General features: G+C 43.1%; 1 protein-coding gene across 2 annotated transcripts in view; it reads left to right on the top strand.

Annotated features, from left to right (window-relative positions):
• Positions 1 to 18214, top strand: part of SNCA (synuclein alpha) — a 111450-nt gene extending 93236 nt beyond the window's left edge. The window contains exons 4-5 of one of the 2 annotated variants that reach the window (XM_075929594.1): positions 14983 to 15072; positions 16863 to 18214. In XM_075929594.1, coding sequence (XP_075785709.1) covers positions 14983 to 15072; positions 16863 to 16895 — 123 coding nt within the window. In that variant the 3' untranslated portion in view covers positions 16896 to 18214. The remainder of the gene's footprint in view (positions 1 to 14982; positions 15073 to 16862) is intronic. The other variant, XM_075929593.1, reaches the window with a different exon arrangement.
• The last annotated feature ends 1289 nt before the right edge of the window (positions 18215 to 19503 follow it).

The raw sequence follows: 19503 nt of genomic DNA, 5'->3' as shown, positions 1-19503 counted from the left end.
CTCAGAGTTGGGGGTCCTGCTGGCTCTCCCGTCTCGCAGCACTGTGGGTGCGGGGGCGTCAGGGGGGAGTGGGTGTGGAGCAGGAGGGACGGGAGGTGTGGAGGAAGCGGGAGCAGGGGTGGAAGGAGGAGCGAGAGCTGGGGCGGCCGCAGGGGCTGGAGCAGGAGGAGGCAGGAACCTGTCCACCAAGGTCTCGAGGTGACCTCTGAGGACACGGCCCTGCTCCTCCAGTGCCTCCAAGCTCTGCTGCCACAGCTGCAGATCCTCCCAGACCCAGTGGTCCAGGTGCAGAGCTGGTGCTCCAGTAGCCACAGGTGCTGCTGCTAGTAGTCCTCCAGGTTCCTGGTGCACCTGCTGGCCCGGGTACTGTTGCAGGTGGGGTGGTACCCCCTGCACTCGCAGGTGCTGCGGATGTGGTGAAACAAGAGCAGTGGTCAGTTCTCCCTGGGGACACTGTGGGTGAAACCCAGCCCCCTCTGCAGGGCGAGGTCGGCGTGTGGGGAATGGGCCAGGGCCCATGCATGACACCCAGCTGCTGCTCAATGGTGGGCAAGGCCCAGGCGCATGATCCCTGGGCTCCCTCTCCCTCCACCCCCTCCATACACATAAGGGGAGCACGATGGCACTCACATGTGGAGCCCTCCCCGGCCTCGGACGACACAGCCGATGTGCTCTGTGGGGTGCCTCAGGGGTCCTGGGCAGGCTCCTGGCTCTCGGCATCCTCCTCCTCTGTGTCAGGGACAGGTCCCTCCGCCCCCGGGGTTGATCACCCGCCCCGGGGTTGATCACCACCCGGGGAGCATGGACTGCGTGAGCCCCCAGGATGCGGTCCTGGGCCTCATAATGAGGGCATGCCTCCAGGTCAGCTGCTGGCTGGGAGGCCCTGGAGTAGGCCTGCCACAGGTCCTTAATCTTGCAGCGGACCTGCTCCCGGGTCCGCATGTGGCCTCTGGTGGCCAGGCTGGCAGCGATGCAGCTGTAGACGGCCACATTCCTGTGCCTAGTGTGGAGATCATGGATGTTGGAGGCCTCCCCCCAAACCTAAATAAGGTCCACGATCTCCACACTAGACCAGGCGGGCACCCGCCTTTTGTGGCCCCAAGCAGGCTTCTGGGAACTGCCAGCCTGGTCCGGGGAGGAGGTGGAGGGCTGAGTGGCAGCGGGTGGCTGGCTCATGGCATGCGAGGTACAGGGTCTGCTGGCTGGATGCTGACATGCTTGCAACTGGTACAAGCACTGTAGCCAGACCGTGGCCTTTTAAGGGCTCAGGGCCGGGAGGGGGGCAGAAGCATTTCCCTGGTTTGGCCCAGGGTGGCCACCAGGGCAACCTGGGATGAGCTAGCCTCCAACTAGTTTGAATTAAGTGGCTACACAGCCCTTAATTCGAACTACTTAATTCAAATTAGGTGTTATTCTTATAGAATGAGGTTTACCTAGTTCGAGTTAAGCGCTCCGCTATTTTGAATTAAATTCGAAATAGCAGTTTGCACGTGTAGCCCCTATGAAAGTTAATTCGAACTAACAGCTGTTAGTTTGAATTAACTTTGTAGTGTAGACATACCCTTACTAGCTTAGGCCACACTCTTGCAAAAGCGAACATGGATTTAATAACCACCATTTGTAGACTGTGGTATGAAAAAACTAAAGGTTTGCAGAGTGTAAAATGTTTGAGCCAGCCAGCCTGCCCGGCCACGTGCATGTGTGAATAACTGAGCCGATGGGAGGGAACATGGTTCTTCTGGGCTGCCTGTTATTCAAACAGGCAGCTCCCCTTTGGCCAGTTTCTGTCCAAAAACTCAGCAATGGATTGTGCCAGCAGCCGCGTTTCTGATCAGTGTGCGAGGTTGCGGGGCAAGCAAGGGAGCCTGCCTGGGGCTCCATGCTGCCTCCACAGACCGGATCCAGTGGCTTGGTGGGCTATATCTGGCCTGCAGTCAGTATTTTGCCCAGGTCCGGGGTAATAAGTTTAAAATACAATGGTGTTCAATTTTGTTCAACATAATGTATGAGAAAACATACAATAAAAATGATTAATAATAATTTTATTTTTGTGTATTGCCATTTAAAAAAGGAGGGGTAATTTTGGTTTATTGGTAAAGCTTAAGGGTAACAGCACCAAAGAGGTTAAGAAACACTGTCATAGATCAAACTCAAAGGGCACCCCCGGCAGCGCCAATGCTCCTGTTCCTCACAAGGAGTAAAGGAAGCTGACAGGAACACTTGGTCCTATTGGCCTCCTGCTATGTGGCCAGCATAGAAACGTGATGTAAGATACGTGAACTCCAGCTATGAAATTCATGGTGCTGGAGTTGCATATCTTATTTTGATCTTCCCATGTAGTAAAGATCAGGTCTCAGGAAGCAGGTGAGAGAATTAAAAGGTCATTCCAGTTATATAGCCCTAAAAGACTTGCTCTCCTAATGAGAGAAGAATTCTTACACAAGTAGAAAATCCTAGTAAAAAACCTAAGCAAAACTTTATCAAAAAGGCTTTTATTTGTTTGCTTTCTTTATACCATTTCACTGCCTAAGTGGAGTTGGCTGGTTATAACTTACAGCTGTCAGAGCACTTTAGTAAGCTTTAATGTTCAAGCTCACTCACTATGGTAATCTTCTTCCATGCCTTTGCATGTGACTGAGTATCAGCTATGGATGACAGATGTGTATCTGCAGTTTATCCCTGTGATAGTAACATATAAATAAGCATTTTTGGGCAACTGGCGGAAGTAAACTAGGTTAATTATTCCTAAGGTGAACAATTAAGTGAAGATAAACACACGAATTAAGTACTGTTTAAATACAGCATCAGCGTGAGGAAAATTAGATATTCCAGTGCCCCAGTGAGAGGGTGTGTCTAAACTAATTGGCTCCGTTGACAAAGCCATGTAGATGAGTTTACTCGGCAAAGGGAAATGAAGCGGCGATTTAAATAATCACCGCTTCATTTACATCAAAATGGCTGCCATGCTGTGCCAATCAGCTGTTTGTTGGCACAGCGCTGCAGTCTAGACAGGGATCTGCCGACCCCAGAACCCTTCGTCGGCAGATCCTGTAAGCCTCATGGAATGAGGAGTAACAGTTAATCTGAACTAATGACTTAGTTCGGATTAACTTTAAGCGGCCGCGTGTAGCCGCGGGGAGTTCAGTTGGACTAAGGGGGATTTAAAAATGGCGGCCGGACGGGAACATGCAATTAAAGCCCAGGATATTTAAATCCCAGGCTTCATTTGCAACCCCAGTTCCCTGATTTGCCTACCTAGCTCGAATTAACGAGCTAGTGTAGACATACCCTTAAAGAGCCCCTGAGCCCGAATCAGCTGATGGGACTAGCTGTGGGTGTTTATCTAAAGTGTAGACATATACCTAACGTGAAGTCCCTGAACTCTGGCCTGAGCTCCAGGGAATTAGGGATACCTCATCTCACTGCAGCGCATCCATCTCACTCTCAGAACAATTTTAGGTTCTCAGAAGTTATTGTCACCATGCTCCCTTTCAGGAAGCTTGTCTTAATTAGAAAACTATGGTAGAATGTAACATTGAGGAGTAACATTCATTAATGCTATGGGAAACCCTTTCCTTGATGTAGCCAGGGACAAATCATGGTCAAGCATAGTTCTATGTTAAATACAATGGTCCCCAACTACAATGTCTGAAAAGTCATTTGAATATCATATTACTGGGATGTGACTTCAAAATGAACTAAAGAAAAGGAAGAGATAATAAACTTAAAAATCAACCAGCTGAAAGGTACTATAATCCTCTCTCAAACTGACCAAGCAGCAGTTTTTGTCAACGTTTTGTACAGGTTCTACCTCCCTAGTCAGGCACCCTCGTCCCTGAGTGGTCCCACTGACTGGGCTTCTTGCCCCCAGGCCACTGGCCCTTCAGCCTGTTTGCCAGCTGAGCTCCCAGCCACTAGCAACCTCTGTGGCTGGGGCTCTCTGGTATAGCAACTTCCGTGGAACTTCTGGACCATAGATGCTGCTGGACCAGAGAGTCCTGGATCATAGAGGTTCGACCTGTACTTAAAAAATGTAATCTTGAAACAAGCACAGGAAGCTATCAACTGATGTTTGGGTTTGTTGAGTTGGAGAGCATGTCTAATGACTTGCACTTTAGAATCCATTGGCTTTATGAATTTAAAAGTTCTGGCAAATTGTGAGTCTTGTTAAATCTCTGAAGTCAATGAAGCAACACCAGTTCACACCAGTGCAGATTCTGGTCCTCTGAACAGATGATTGTTCTGAAACAAGTATTATTTATTATTGTTGCCATGAAAAATACAGGCCTACTCTGTAAATCCCATCAAGCACACAGTTAACTAGCTTATTTTATTTAACAAAATATCTATTAAAACACATGCCTCAAAATTAGGCAAATTGTAAAATAAAGCATTAAAGAATCTCAAGTAGCAGGCTCAAAAGTATTAATTTTCTTACCTCTATTAAAAAAAAGTACCCCAATAGGGTCTGAAGCCCGTACAATCTGTCAGTTGTGATTAGTATTATATTATCGGACTCTCAATTCTTTACATATTGGCCTAAAGAAACCTATTCACCTTTTCAGTTCTTCAGAATAAGATACATATAAATTGTATGCACTAAATACATAGAACATTTCAAAGTATGCTGGGTATCCCAGGTATGCTGGGAAGGCTATGCCTCTGCTGTTACTAAACCTGCAACATGTGCACAAAGCTGCTCTGTCAGTTATGGCCTCAACCTTGGGCCAATCCAACACATTCTTTCAGGAAGCCAGAGTGGTGCTGTCAGTGCTGGTTGGACTCTTCCCTACTTCTGCCAGAGCATTTGCAATTTAAATTATGGCAACCTTTGGTGTCGACATGCTAGATGTAAGGGGATCCCTGTTTGTTAATTTAACCTAAGAATCTTGTTATCTCAGATACAATTGCAAACTACTTTTAAATGGTATTAACATTATTTTAACAGTGTGTTACATGTTCTCCCTACTATTCCTTTTCATAAGAGAAAGAAGGAAATCCCTCATTTCAGTAAATTTATTCACAACTGTGGTAAAATGGTTGGAAGGTGGGGAGACCAGCTGGCCACATAGATTTACTGACAGACAGAATCCACTGTGTGAGAGAAAAAAGTGGAATGGGTGACTTCAGAAATCTAAACAGAACTTTCGCAGTGCCTTTCTCAAATTGGTGAGTCACACAGTACCTTGTTTTAGAATGTGCAAAGAGATTAAGTTCACACTTCTACTATTTTCCTGACGAATAAAGTCATTTTTAAAACACTGCATTCATTATTTACTCTTTTCCACAGGAAACTTCAATGAGGCTATGAAAGAAAACATTAACTTTTTACAGGGAAATGTTTGTGGTTGGTTGTTTCATGTTATCAGGAATAACTGTTAGCCAGTTTTGTTGAGTATGTCAGTCTGGGCATTTCTTCATTCACAAGTAAAGGTTATTTAAAATAAAGTTTTCCACTATTTGGCTCAAAAAAAGATTAAGATTGAAAGACATTTTCCCATATTATTGTAAGCCTCATATTCATAGGTTCTGCAGACAGGCAAGCTGGTTTGGCTGCTGGTTTGTAAGTCTCCTGGCCAGAGTCTGCCTCTGACACCCCAGCCCCTCCCTTCCTCAAACCTCTTCCCCTTCATTCAACATACCCAAACTTTCTGCCCCCTTCCTACACCCTAATCTTCTGCCCCAGATTACAATCCCCTCCTACACTAGGTCATATCCCAAACCCTTGCACTCTAGTCCCCTACCCTAAGACACAACCACCTCCTTCACCCAAACTCTCCCCCAGGCCCCCACTCTCCTCCTGTACCCCAATCCCTTACTTCAAGCTCCCTTCTGCACCCAACCTCCATCCCAGACCCTGCATCTCCTCCATTAATATCATGAAAGAGTGTGGCCCTCAACCACTTTCCAAAATCTTGGAGTGACCCGCCCATGAAAAATTGTCCGCCCCTGTATTACCCCCTGAAATATGCCAAATTACCCCTCTAGGTAAGAGCCTCAGGGTAAGAACCACCAATCAAGCAGATCTATACTACACCTGCTAAATTGAACCCCGGAAGATGGATACATCTTCCATGTCATGTAGACATGCCCTGCGAGATTCCATCAAAAGGCATTTTTTGCATTGGATGGTCCCGCCCCCAGTGGGAAATGAGTCTTTCAGTGGGAAATGCAGGTTAGTGTCTCTGAAAGACCACACCAGGATCTGGGTAAAGAGTAGAGATCAGGTGTTCTGTTTGACTACAGGTGCAAGCAGAGAAGACAGGAGCAGTGTTGGCAAACGTGATGCAAGCCTTTCTAACTAGAGTGACTCTCAGGATACCCTCCTACAGATTCCCTTTCAAACTCTCCTGTTTGTGGTCCCCTGCTCGCTTAGCCTCTGGCTTTTAAAGCCTCCTCTCCTAGGTCAGCCCTTCCCTGTTGTTAACCACACAAGGAGAGAGTGATCACATGGCCAAATGAGGCCTTGTAGAATGTAGTTGGAATTAGTGATATGTAAATACACTGTATTACAGTGTTAATGAGTGAAATTATGTCTCCCTGCTCACTTGTCTGCATAATTATGGAATTGATAAAATTAAATGGAATGACCATTCTGCCTTGTGAGGGGGACAGGAAGCAGTGAACCCCCAAAAGGAACGTCATGCGGCTTCCTTTACACTGCAGAACCATGCACAATAGCAACACAGTGTTGTATAACAGAGCATGCAGGGAGGCTAGCCGGAGCATGCTCTGAGAGTTTTTGAACTGAGAGATTTACTAGAGGCAGATTCCACCAAGGCAGGAGTAAGGGGTGGCAATATCACTGCACAGCCCATATTACAGTCTGAAAGCTGTAGCAATAGCCCTGGAATGGTTGTGTGTGTATTTTACATTCTGCCTTATGCCTAGTTAAGGAATCTGTTCCTCCACCTCGCATTTTAGACTGAGGAGACTTGAGGGGGGCAACATATGTTTCACTCAGTGTAGTTAACTTTGTAACCTTGTAGAAAAGCCAGAGTTCACTTGCATTATTATTTAGAGATGATGCTTTGGGGGCAAGAGCGTCCTTTTCCTCAACCTATAACAGCATGCTTATCAGTGTTTTACTTTTTGGTAAAATACCATAATTTGAAAATTCTGTACAAAAGAGCAAGCATTTATATTAAAAATGGATTTCATCATCAAGAACCCACATATAAGAGTTTTCAAAAGCTCAGGATATAAAGATTTCCCTAAGGATTCGACTGTGTTATTACCGGAAAATATTCTGTGAGGAAGTTTGTAATAAGAGAACTCCCTAATAATTCCCTACATCTAAACTACATCCCTCTTTTGAAAGACAGATGTAAATTAGACATATCGAAATTGCAAATGAAGCCGGGATTTGAATTTCCCATGCTTCATTTGCATAATTGCATCATGGAGTTCACAAAAAATGCTATTTCAAAAGTGAAACCATGGTCTAGATGCGGTTCTTTTGAAAAGAAAAGCCTTTCGAAAGATCCTATACTCCTTAAAAAAAAGGGGAAAAAAATGAGGTTTATGTCTACACAGAACCAAATTTCAAAATAGAGTGCTATTCCAAAACGCCCCATAATCCTCATGGAACGAGGTTTACAGGGACGCCCGAATAGCAAGCCCATTATTTCGAAAGCTATTTTGAAATAACGGGCTTGTTTAAAAGATGCAGAATAGCTATTTTGGGATACAGGAAGTATCCCGCAACAGCGCCACAGTGTAGATCCCAACCTTTTCCAGGTGGGGACCCATTTTGACAATTCAGGAAGACTTGGTGACCCAAGGCAATTCAAAAACGGGGGGGGGGGGGGGGGAGGGAGGACAGAACCACTGGGGAGACACTTGGCAACCCTTTTGAAATGTAATGGTGACCCATATTTGGGTCCCAACCCATAGGTTGGGGAACCCTGGTGTAGATGTACCTTAAGTAAATAATGGTAATGAACAGACCTCCACTATTCCAATGGTATCAGGGACATTTTGCTTCCTCTCCTAGAATCTTAATTTCAGAGAGAAGAGATGGCTTGGGCAGCAAGGCTATCATTAAAAACGAGGTGTGGTAATCTAGAAAGCAATGTTTAACCACTTAGAAGTGTGATCCTGGGTAGCACTATTAGCATTTTAACTAAATGCCAGTTCTGTTCAACTTGACAGCAAAATGGATAAGTGCAGCATTTTGAGATGATGGTTACAAATGGGCAATAGGGATAAACATTTCCCAGGCATCCAGCTCTGTCATGTGTTTGGTATTGTGTGTATGTGTTTGCTTCTTTAAAAGAAAAAAAAATGTGAGGTTTAAAATAGAGTAAATGGTGGATTCACTGTAAGTTGCAGTCTTTAAATCATGATTTGAGGACTTCAGTAACTGAGCCAGAACTTAGGATGTCTATTAGAGGAGTGACTGGGTGAGGTTACATGGTGTGCAACATGCAATAGGTCATACTAGATGATCACAATAGTCTCTTCTGGCATTAAAGTCTGAGATATTGTTTTTCTGAATGCTGCTTTGTGCTGTTCCATCAGTTCTGCTGGTTTCTTGGGCTTGGAACTATACGGCTATTCTTCCTGTGAAAGAATTTCCCAGTGGCCTGGCTGGAAATTTGGCCTCTTTTTAAGCATTCTGTTCATCATAATCCAGATGGGTATTTCAGGCCTGTGCTAAAGATACTTAGAAGACAAGGAGCTCATGAGGTGAAGCCCTGCTTAAAACCCTGTTACCATTCACTTCATCTTTATTAATGGTATAGGCAATTTAAGTTGCCTTCTGTTCTCCTGTTACAGATAAACTGAGTCTGCACACCTTTCTTGGTCAGCCTCAATAACAATTTCAGGCACAATTTTACTTGGCAGATGGATTACTAGCAAAATCTGCTCTTTTATGATAGAGGCGGCAGAAATGGTGTGGGGGGTTTTTGGTTTTTTTACTTTGAATACAAAAGTGCAGTAGTCAGAAAATATAGGTCTTGAAAACAAGAGTGCTGGATGAGGTGTTAAATAACACTTTTTAAATTATTCATCACACGAACACACATTGAGCTGCTTCAATCAAATTCAGTGTAGGCTGTTTGCTGGGGAACTGACAATGGCAGCTCTGCCTTCAGGGCAGCTGTGTGCTGGGGCATTGCCCTGGTCAGAAAAGTAATAATCTTTAAAAATGTTCAAAAATTAGTGTATAAATTTTCAAAGTAATGAATGCTTTGGGGAGTCTCAGTCTTTGAGTGCCCTGTCTGACACTGAAAGGGCTCCGTTTTTTAGAAGGTCCAAGAAACTGCTTTGAAAATCAGGCATCAGGTTGGGAACCCAAATTGTTAGTCACTTTTGAAAATAACGATAAAGTGTGGGAGGTCTAGGATGGATGTTAGGAAAATCTGTTTCACAAAGAGGTGGTGAAGCACTGGAATGGGTTACTAGGGACGTGGTGGAATCTCCATCCCTAGAGGTTTTAAGTCCTGGCTTAACAAAGCCCTGGCTGGGATAATTTAATGGGAATTGGTCCTGCTTTGGGCAGCAGATTGCACTCGATGACCTCCTGAGGTTTCTTCCAGCCCTAGAATTCTATATTGATAATATGGTTCATAAATAACCAGTAACAGCCTCTAGGATTGCTGCTCAAATACCCATGGCTGCATGCGCCAGTTACAGTGCTGTTTGTAGAGCAAGGCAACACAGAGAAAAAAAAAAAACACGTAAGTTCTCTAGTTAAGGTAGACACAGCGTGGATTAACCCACATCTGTTGTGCTGCAAGCAGCTGGTAGGAACAGTGAGACACATCAGACCAGTCTTGGAGGAGGCATACATATTGAGACAGACTATTTCATATCTGGGAAGAACAACTTGTCTCTGGCATAATTTTCTTGGCATATTTGATGGAGATAGAGGTTTAGTAACTGGAAGCAGAGGATGATAAACTGTGCCGCAGACCCATCCCAGCACACACATGCAGTCTGGGGAAGCTGCAACCAAGCTGGTGCCTTCTGTCACCTGGGCCATGTTGCCTTGGGGGAGAAACTAGCCAGAGACTCCATCTGAGAGGATCAAAAGCAACCAAAGCAGACAACTATGGAAATTGAAAAAAATGTGTATAGTTTTGACTGGACTTTCTCTGCCCTGTGCTGATTGTTTATGTCAACCCTCCCCCTTTGCTGCCCTCAGTCTTTTCATCTCAACTTCACTCAATATTTGTCCCTCTTACCCTCTTCTCCCCTGGCCTGTTTCCTACTCCCCTCTTCCCATCAGTGTTCCTTCTCCCTTCACTTGGCTTTCCACATCATGGAACTGACACATTTGCTGCCATGACCAAGTTCAGTCTCTAATTTATCACTTTCTCCACCCTGTGTCAGTCTTGTCTTTGAAAGAGGGACTGTCTGCTAATCGGTTTGTACATTGCCCCAATCTTGGTTGGTCCTTAGGAACTACTGTAATAAACATGATTAATAATAATGAAAACTTACACAGAGGGTATGAAAGTGGGGATCTTAATCATGCTATTCTTGCAATAGTGCTCTCCACTGAAGGCAAGAGATCTATTCTCCTGTCACAGGAAATGGGCAATATTCCATTGAGCTTGTACCCAGTGATATGAGCATACAGCTTCAGGAGAGCTTCTAACTAGCACTCTGCTGTTCGCTGTGACACCTTGGGTGTCCAACTTGGGCCCAGTAGAGTTGTAGCAAAAATAAGGGCACCAGGGGAATAATTCACAGTTTGGAACCCTCCTGCTGTGGAAGAGATGGATTTGGGTAGGTTGAAGGTGTATTTGAGAAACAGTGGAGGAGGTGGTGTATGTGTGGAAAGAGCAGAGCAATATTTGACAATCAAGGAGAAGTAAATGGAAATGGATGTGCTCATGTTGAAAGAAAGGGGACTAGAGACAGGTCAGAATGCAGTGGGTAGTAGAAAAAGTAGGTGAGCACAAAGTGTAGCAAGGTGACGAAAGGCAGCAGGCTGATAGGAACAAACACTCCTGTCAGTTTACCTTACTTCTCACAAAAGAAGGAGTACCAGGTCCTGGAGAGCGTGTGGGGGGGTCCCCATCTGAGTTTGAGTTAGCAAGTTTTAACTAGACTGACTAAATCAAAATCCAGAAGATTGATCACAGCAGCAGTGTTCTTCCATTTAGTGTAGACAAAGCCTTAGATTTAAGCACCACAAGGGTGGCACCAACAAGCTGAGGTCTGGATTTTAAGAATTCCCCCTTACCACCTTGTAACGGGTTCAACTCACCAGCACGGCTCCTTCTGCAAGGTGGCTTTGGGAAGTAGCTGGCTGTTTCAACACACTCCCTTTTGGTGTCGTCTTCAGGGCACTGCCCTCCGGCAGTGCCCACTCTGGTCTTTGTCTGCACCCCCTTCGGGGGGGGAAGAAGAGGTGTCATTGTTCTTCCTTCACTACTCCAGGGTCCTCCCTACAACCCCCAGTTCTTCTACACAGGAACACCCAGCTCCCTCCAGGAACATCCAGCTCCCTTGCACCCACCAGGCCACAGTGGCCCATTGTCAGTCCCTCTCTAGCCCCTCTCTCCAGGCAGACTGCAGTCCCTACAGACCACTCCACCCTGGCAAAGGGTGCAGACCTGCTACCTCTGCCTACCAAGCTGCCTCCTGCAACCTTGCCTTCAAGCCTTATGGCCTGGGGCTTCCCTAGCCCAAGCTTCCCCAGCCTACAGTGTCTGCCTCTCGCAGCCCCGCCCACCATGACTGCCTCTCGCAGCCCCTATAGCCTCAGGCCCGGTAGCCTGGGTTTGCTAGGCCCAAAAGTCTGGCCTGGCAGTCAGGTCTCTACTACCCTCCCAAGTAGCACACAAGCCCCTCTCTTCCTTCCAGGAGTTGCTCTTTATAGCCTCCACCTGGGCCCTCATTAGCTGCCTCAGCTGGGCTTGCCTCTGACTCCACTCCATCTCATCCCCTTAAAGGGCCAGTGCAGGGCAACACACTGTCACACCCCTCTTATCCACATTTGTCACATATACTTGGAACAGATGTGTAAGCAGGGTCTGAATCAATGATTCCATTACAGCCAGCAGGGATGGAAAAGAAATCCTGAGTGTGGTTATGTAAATACAATTTTCCCCTGCTTCGTTTAGATGTGTTATATGGTGCTTAAATCTAAGTGAGTCTAGTTGAGATTACACCAGTAAGCTTGGCTTAAGGTAAGATGATATAGTTGGAGTGATGTATCTTAAAATGAGCTACCAGGTCTAATGTAGATCTGGCCTAATTTAGCATCCTGATTCAGCTCTCTCAATGTCTTTTGAGGTCTTTAACTCTAATTTAGACATTGAGAGAGCTGATGATAGGATACAGGGGTTTCGTGCCACTCATTTTATACATAAGAGGCAGCATTTCAGGGTCTGTTAGTCTCTAATTGTATGAGCCTGAGATGATGGGGGGGGAGGGGTTGGTTTTTATTTTAAACATAATTGTTTTTTCACATTTATCTGCAGCACATATTGGCTTTAACATGGCTGTCATATAAATCCTAGGCTATTTGTAATTATCCCTTTAGATTGGTCTGTGGGTTTTTATTTTTACATTACACTCCATATTGCAAGTCTGGAAAGTGTTGATTGAAAATAAAGTCACTTTCTTCTAAAGTCTTTGCAAACTGATTTTATATTTATTTCAGTCAGGTTATCAAGACGTGTAAATCAACATAACTGCACTGATTTCTCAAGAACTGTCTTTTTTACACCAACTAAGATCTGGCTTGTCCTATCAATCACATGGTCCTATGTCTTTCAATTCAGGATCATCTTCTACTGTCCTTGCTCAGGCAAAACTCTCATCTGTCTTCATCTGGAATTTTGCCTGAAGAAGAGCTATGAGATTTAGCTCATATAGAATACTGTATGCATTTCTGAGTCTATTCACTATCTTGTACTTTGGTGTAGATACTAAATAATAGTATTTGCATTTGTAGCATTAGAATCTGTTGCCCTTGGGATTGAGTTGCACCTTACTGTTGACCCATATGAGGAGAGATTAATAAGACTTGGACAAATGACTAAGATGGGATATAATATCATGACTGTTGTGGAGAAAGTAAATACAAAAGTGTTATTTACTCTTTAGAATACAAGAAATAGGGGTTATGAAGTGAAATTAATAGGCAGCAGGTTTAAAACAAAATGAAGTATTTTTTCATATAACACACAGTCAACCTGTGGAACTCTTTGCCAGAGGATGTTGTGAAGACCAAGAAAATTTTTTTTAAAAAACTAAATACATTCATGGAAGATAGCCCATTCATGGATATTAGCCAGGATTAGCAAGGTTAGTGTCTCTAGTCTCTGTTTACCAAAAGCTACAAATGGATGGTAGAGGATGGATCACTTGATAATTACTGTTCTGTTCATTCCCTCTGGGGCACTTGCATTGGCTGCTGTTGGAAGACAGGATATTGGGCTAGAGAGACCTTTGGTCTGATCCAGTATCGCTGTTCTTATATCCTACTAATCTAATGTCACTACTCGTGGTATAAGGCGCTATTTAATAACACAGAAAATATTAGACTCTGGTTCATAGTATCCTTAATTTTGTGCCATGTTCTAAAATTTAAAAACAAACAAACCATAATGCTGTGTATTTCGATGTGTCTTCCTTTTGACCAGATTGTTTGAACATTTTATAACTGTTATCAAACAATGTTGGTGTAAATAGGACTGGTTCATCAATCAATAATATAATATTACTGGAATAACCATTTACCTTATTTTTATTCTGAAACCAACTACTTTATTGGCCCAATCCTACAAACATAAGTGGGTGAGTATCTTTACTCACACAAATGGTTACACAGAAGTAAATGGGATTACTTGATTGACTAAAGTTACTCATAGGTGTTTCTAGGATTGGTCTCTTCCAGGGTAATCCTCAAAAAAGTCAACTTTGCTTATTTCTAGCTAGACAAGTATTGGAAAGTTTCTCAGGGATATTGATATCATTTCCATGGAGTGAAGCGTTTCTGGACACATCCTAAGGGGCAGAAGGAAGTGTCAGAGGAGGTGGAAGTAAAGTTGCAACTCTCCAGCCAAACAGAGGAATTTAGCAGTTCCTGTGGTACCCGCCATCACAGATGCTGACGTTCGTTTTCACTGGCTATTGCTCCTTCCCACCTTTAACCAATGCTAGTGGAAGGCAGGGCTTCAGGGGGAAGAGGCCAAGTAGGGGCAAGGCCTTGGAGCAGGGGCCTCAGGGGAGGAGATGGATTCCAGGCAAGGCCTTAAAAAAAGAGGTCAAGCAGCAGCAGGGCCTTGCGATGACGTATGGGTAGACGGAGCAATGGTCCAGGCTCCAGAGCCCACAAAAGATTAATCTGGACCTGCAGGTGCTGAACCCCATGGGTGGTTTTTTTTGTGGGTACTGAGCCCCAGAGCACCCATGGAGTCAGAGCCTATGCCTGACATGGTCATATGTTTGGAGAGTAAGTGCCACCTTTAACTTGGCATCATGATTCTTTAATAAGATGTGCTGCCATTGGGTCCGGGATTGCTCTGTACTTTCTCTTTCCAAGCCAAGGTAGAGGGTATACAATTTGGATATATTATTTAGGACAAGGATGACATTAATTCCCAGGGTGGATTTTGAAGATCACTCCATGGGGCTGCCTAGAGATGATGCCAACTAGAGCTCTACCACCAATTGGCCATGTCTCCTCGCCAAAACACCCACACTAGCTGAACAGTATTCATAAAGGGCAGCTGCATGCTAACATGGAAGGGTGATGCTGCAATGAACCCTTTCCCTGAGTCTCTGACACTATTACTGGAATTCACTATTCTGGAATTTCCACAGCTTTCATTCTCCTGTTGTCACACAGGAGAGGGGGTAACATGGCCCTTTGTCTTCTATAGCCAACTTCTTAGAACAATCTATACTGTCTGTAATGGAAAAAAACAGTACCGATACAGACATATTTTTCAAGGGGAATTGTAAAGAAACCTGTGACAGACTGTTGCTTTTCTCTGCTATTTTAAACATTAGAATGAAGAAGGGCTCTCGCAGGAAGGAATGATGGATAGTACAGATATGCCAATGGATCCAGATAATGAAGCTTATGAAATGCCTCCTGAGGTAAGTCTTCCTTAGCTATGCTCTCTGAATTTATAGAGCTAATGGACATCTGAATATTTAGCACAGGGACTTTACGCCAGAATGATCCAGTTGCAGGAAAGGGATGATGATGGCACTTACATAGTTACACAGAGGGTTGTCTCCTCTCTATGGGTGTCAAGTGGTCAAGAGGTTGCAAAATGGAGGTAGAGGTCCATGACTAGCTTTTTTCTCCCTAGGCTGTGAAAGCAGCCAGCCACGCAGGGGTAAATGAAGCTGCAGTATAGCAGCCTCTGACACTAGGATCTCAAGAGTCAGAATTCATCCTGAAGGAAGCACGCCCATCTGAGGTTCCACACCACCCACTGATTTGAGTCAAAATGGCACAATCAAGCCCAGTGGCATCAAGTTCCCACTTAGCTGTCAGTTTCTGTGTGTAAGTGCTCTGTTATGTAATTAAGTAGTAATAATGAATCAGTACTCTGTGTGAGAGAGAGCCTGTCATTAGGATGAATGCTAAGCCATTGTTTTGTGCAGCCAGCTGTCTTTATCAGGAGACTGTAGTTCCTGGAAAATAATTCTTTAGGGCCAAGTGACCTTGGAAGCAGGCAAACAGCACCTTATGAACTTAATGGGAATTGCTCATGCATTGGAAGACAGAAGGTGGTTTTTAGCACTGCAGCAGTGAAGTACCTGAAAGAAAGAGACAAGACCATGCTTTCTAACTACCCTTTTAGTGCACTCAGAACTCCTCACTTCCCCCACAATAGTACTCTCTAACTAGGAGCATATGCAGCACCACCTTTTGCATTTCTGATTTCCCTCACAAGTTCTCTCAAAACCCAGTATTGTATTAGGTATTTTCCTTACAGTACTCACATTTGAGAGAACAATTATATTTGCATGCATATGCACGCACACACACTCCAGAATAATCCATAATTAATTTCCTTTTTCTTGTTTCTCTTTATAAGAGATGGAAGGAAATTATACCATTGTTGATATATGAGTTAAAAAAATCTATGTTCACAGTAACGTCTTTCAACAGCTTTCTAATACTGTGGATAACACTGTATAGTACACTGTAAATTACTATTACTTTTTTTGGCTCATGAAAACAAGAATTTAAAATCTTTTGTCTCTTAGGGCAGATCTATGCTACAGGGTTAAGTTGACCTAAGTTATGCATTTCCCGCTAAGGGAATAAAATAGCAAGATTGGACATAGCTTAGGTCAACTTATTGCAGTGTCTATATCACTCTGAGTCAATGGGAGAAACTCTCCTATCAACTTACCTTATGCTTCTCATACTGGTGGAGTATTGGAGTCAACAGGAGAGCCATCACAGTTGATTTAGTGAGACTTAATTCTTCCCTGTCAGCTGTGTGTTTGTGGAGCAACTCAGGAGAATGTCACCCAGCTGATTAGCAGAGCATCCACTGGTAGGGTCTTTTGTTTCTACTAATGGTGCACATTTGCATATGCCTCAGTGTATATAAAATACAGAAGAATGGCTTATGCACTTGTTATATATGGAAATGTGATTTTCTCTGCTCATTAGTTCTCTTGGGAATTCTCTAGCTATCAAAAGCTTTAAATAAACTTAGCCATTGACATGGAAGGTGAACGGCAAGTTAACACCAGAGGAAGTCTAATTAATCTGTAAATACCTTTCTGTGGTGAATTAAGTATTTGGAAAAAATCTGAAATACTGTCAACCAAATAAAGATAAATAACCAGATTCTGTTCTGATTAAAATGAGTGACCTTGTTTCATTAATTACCAATTTTAACTTTTGCTCTCCTCAATAGGAAGAATATCAAGATTATGAACCTGAAGCATGAAAATATGTTCCCTCTATGTTCTGAAATCTTCTAACAAAGACGTCCTGTCCTGTACAAGTGCTGAGTTCCAATGTGCCCAGTTGTAAACTTTTTTTTACAGTTTTTACAGTGTATTTTGAAGTCTTCCATCAGCAATGATTGGAGTGTCTGAGACTGTGCCCAGGTTTCATTTCAGTGATTCCCTCCTACTGAATTGAACAACTGGGTGTCAGAGTCATTGTTGTGCTGTGGATATTGTGGCTTCAACTTTTAAATGTACAAAAAAAAATAGAAAAAACCCACCTAAGTGTCTATTGCTTATTTATAAAGCTGTACATGTTTTTTTGATTGTCAGTAACTTTGTATTGTTTCTGATACAAGGATTTTATTTGTTTTGTATTATTATTCTGTGTTGGGGTTAACATATTGTGAGAATTGTTATATATATATATAAAATGAAGCATGAACTATGCACCTATAAATATTAACTATTAACATTTTTATTGTTTGTGATGTATTTTATTAATGTGTGTCTGTAAATAATGGTGTACAACTAAAGCAAATAAAATGTAATTCACTAAAAATGAACTTTCAAATTGGTGGTGAGTTGGAGCACTTTTTTATGCTCCAGCTCCTTAATAATTTTGGTCGCCCTCCACTGGACATCTTCATGGTAGGTGTAGAAGAATGAAATAGTCTGAAGCATGGACCTGGTGCTTGAACCAAAGTAAGCAAGAGTTACACTATGAGTAATAGGCTGTGTCAAAAGCAGATGTTTGCCTGCAAGTCAGTTTCTCTTGGCACTAGAACTGCTAACACTGATAAAAGCACATGGTGTATATAAATTCATTTCACCATGACAGTACAAGGGCACCCATCTGAGTATATGATAAAATAGTTTGAAACAACAAGAGTGAAAGCATAACAACGGGTAGGTGAAAGCTTTGGAAGAAGTACAAGGGGAGGTACCCAACATGTCATTGTGCATAAGATGATACGTACCTTGTGTATCATAGATTGTTTATCTCTGTCAATAAATGTTGGGATACCTTGACTTAACTATTTGGCTGGCTTAGGGGACAATAGTGAAATCCATACTATTGACTGAGGCGAGTCCATTGTCACAGGTACAAATGCATAGGAGCTCAGAGGCCATCTGTCTACTGACGACTGTTAATGTACTTCGACAATAAACCTGACTTGGGTGCCTTCATATCTTTTCTAAATCTGTGGTCTTTGAGGGCTCGCATGAAGTCTATTATGCCAGCTACCTGTGCAGAGCTGCATGATATACTGTGGAAGCATACAGAAATGCATGCAGACAAACATTTATCATCATTGTCAGAGCAGGAGACCTGTCAGGACACCACACCAGTGAATCCTGAATTTACTGTATCACTGTCCTGGCTTACTACAGTAGGAAACACATTGCAATACAAAGAATACCTTACACTAGATACTTCCATTCCCATTCAAAGTCCTTCTTTCCTTTCCTTTCCTTTCCTTTCCTTTCCTTTCCTTTCCTTTCCTTTGGCCATTGTATAACATCGCTAGGACAAGTCTAGCTATTGCATCAATGTAAAATTGATATAACAAAGTTAAATGTAAGATTTAGTATTATTAATGTTGATTACGGTTTTTAATTGTGGTTTGGCAGATGGAAGCATGTAGAAGGCCTAGCACTGTGGATTTAACCTGCCAATGAACACTGTATGGACCAAATATAGGCAACAATTTGAGAACTGTTGCACTAGAGCTGAGAATGACAAAGCTACTTAAGGGAATCAGATGTCCAATAGCTTTGAAAATATCATGCATTTCTGAGTGTCTTTTCTTCCCTGCACCTCACATAAGAGGTACCCTTAGTTTTGCTGAGTCATGACACCAAAGTGAATTATTTACAGAAGACATGTCCAGCTTCTCAGAGTGAGCATTCCTCATATAAACCAAGGGACAGGCTCATGAAAAATATGAGCTATATAAATTTACTTCTCAGGGGTCACAAGTCTTTGCCTCTAAGAGTTAATTCTTTTTTTTCTAGGTTAACATCAAGAAATCATTCATAGTATAATGGCATTTTTAATATACTATAAGTGGTATCTCTGGTTCATGTACTACTTAAAAACATGCCCTCAGATGGCCTGAAAGGCCCATACGTTCTCACTGTTACTATGGCAACACAGTGTGAGCCAGTCATGTCGTGCTGTGCTGCATTTTAATTAGCTTCCTCTAAGGCTGCCTCACCATCATTTTCAGGTAAGCTAAATGCCAATTTGTCTTATTTCCTGCAGTGCAATGAAAGCAAATGTGTGGACTGCAAATGTCAGAACTGAGTTAGACCCTGGCAAAGTGAGATCTAAACAAATATTACTGTAACATGATCTAAAGAACATGCCCCTTATATTAATAAAACAAAACAAACCCCCTCCCCCCCAAAAAACCCACTAATGCTATTGTGATACTGTTTGTTTATGTGATGTCTGCTAGCAAATAGTGAACATTTTAAAGTGAATAGAAAGCAAGGAAAGGAGAGACCTTTTGACTTAGGCATTGGCTTTGGGGTTATCAGGGGAACTAAAAAACAATATTCTGTACTCTATTAAATAATAAATGACAAATTTCTCCTTAT

Source organism: Pelodiscus sinensis, chromosome 5 (genome assembly GCF_049634645.1).
Source record: "Pelodiscus sinensis isolate JC-2024 chromosome 5, ASM4963464v1, whole genome shotgun sequence".
Taxonomy (NCBI): Eukaryota; Metazoa; Chordata; order Testudines; family Trionychidae; genus Pelodiscus; species Pelodiscus sinensis.
The sequence above is the reverse complement of the archived record's forward strand: the minus strand, read 5'-3'. Positions and strand labels throughout refer to the sequence as shown.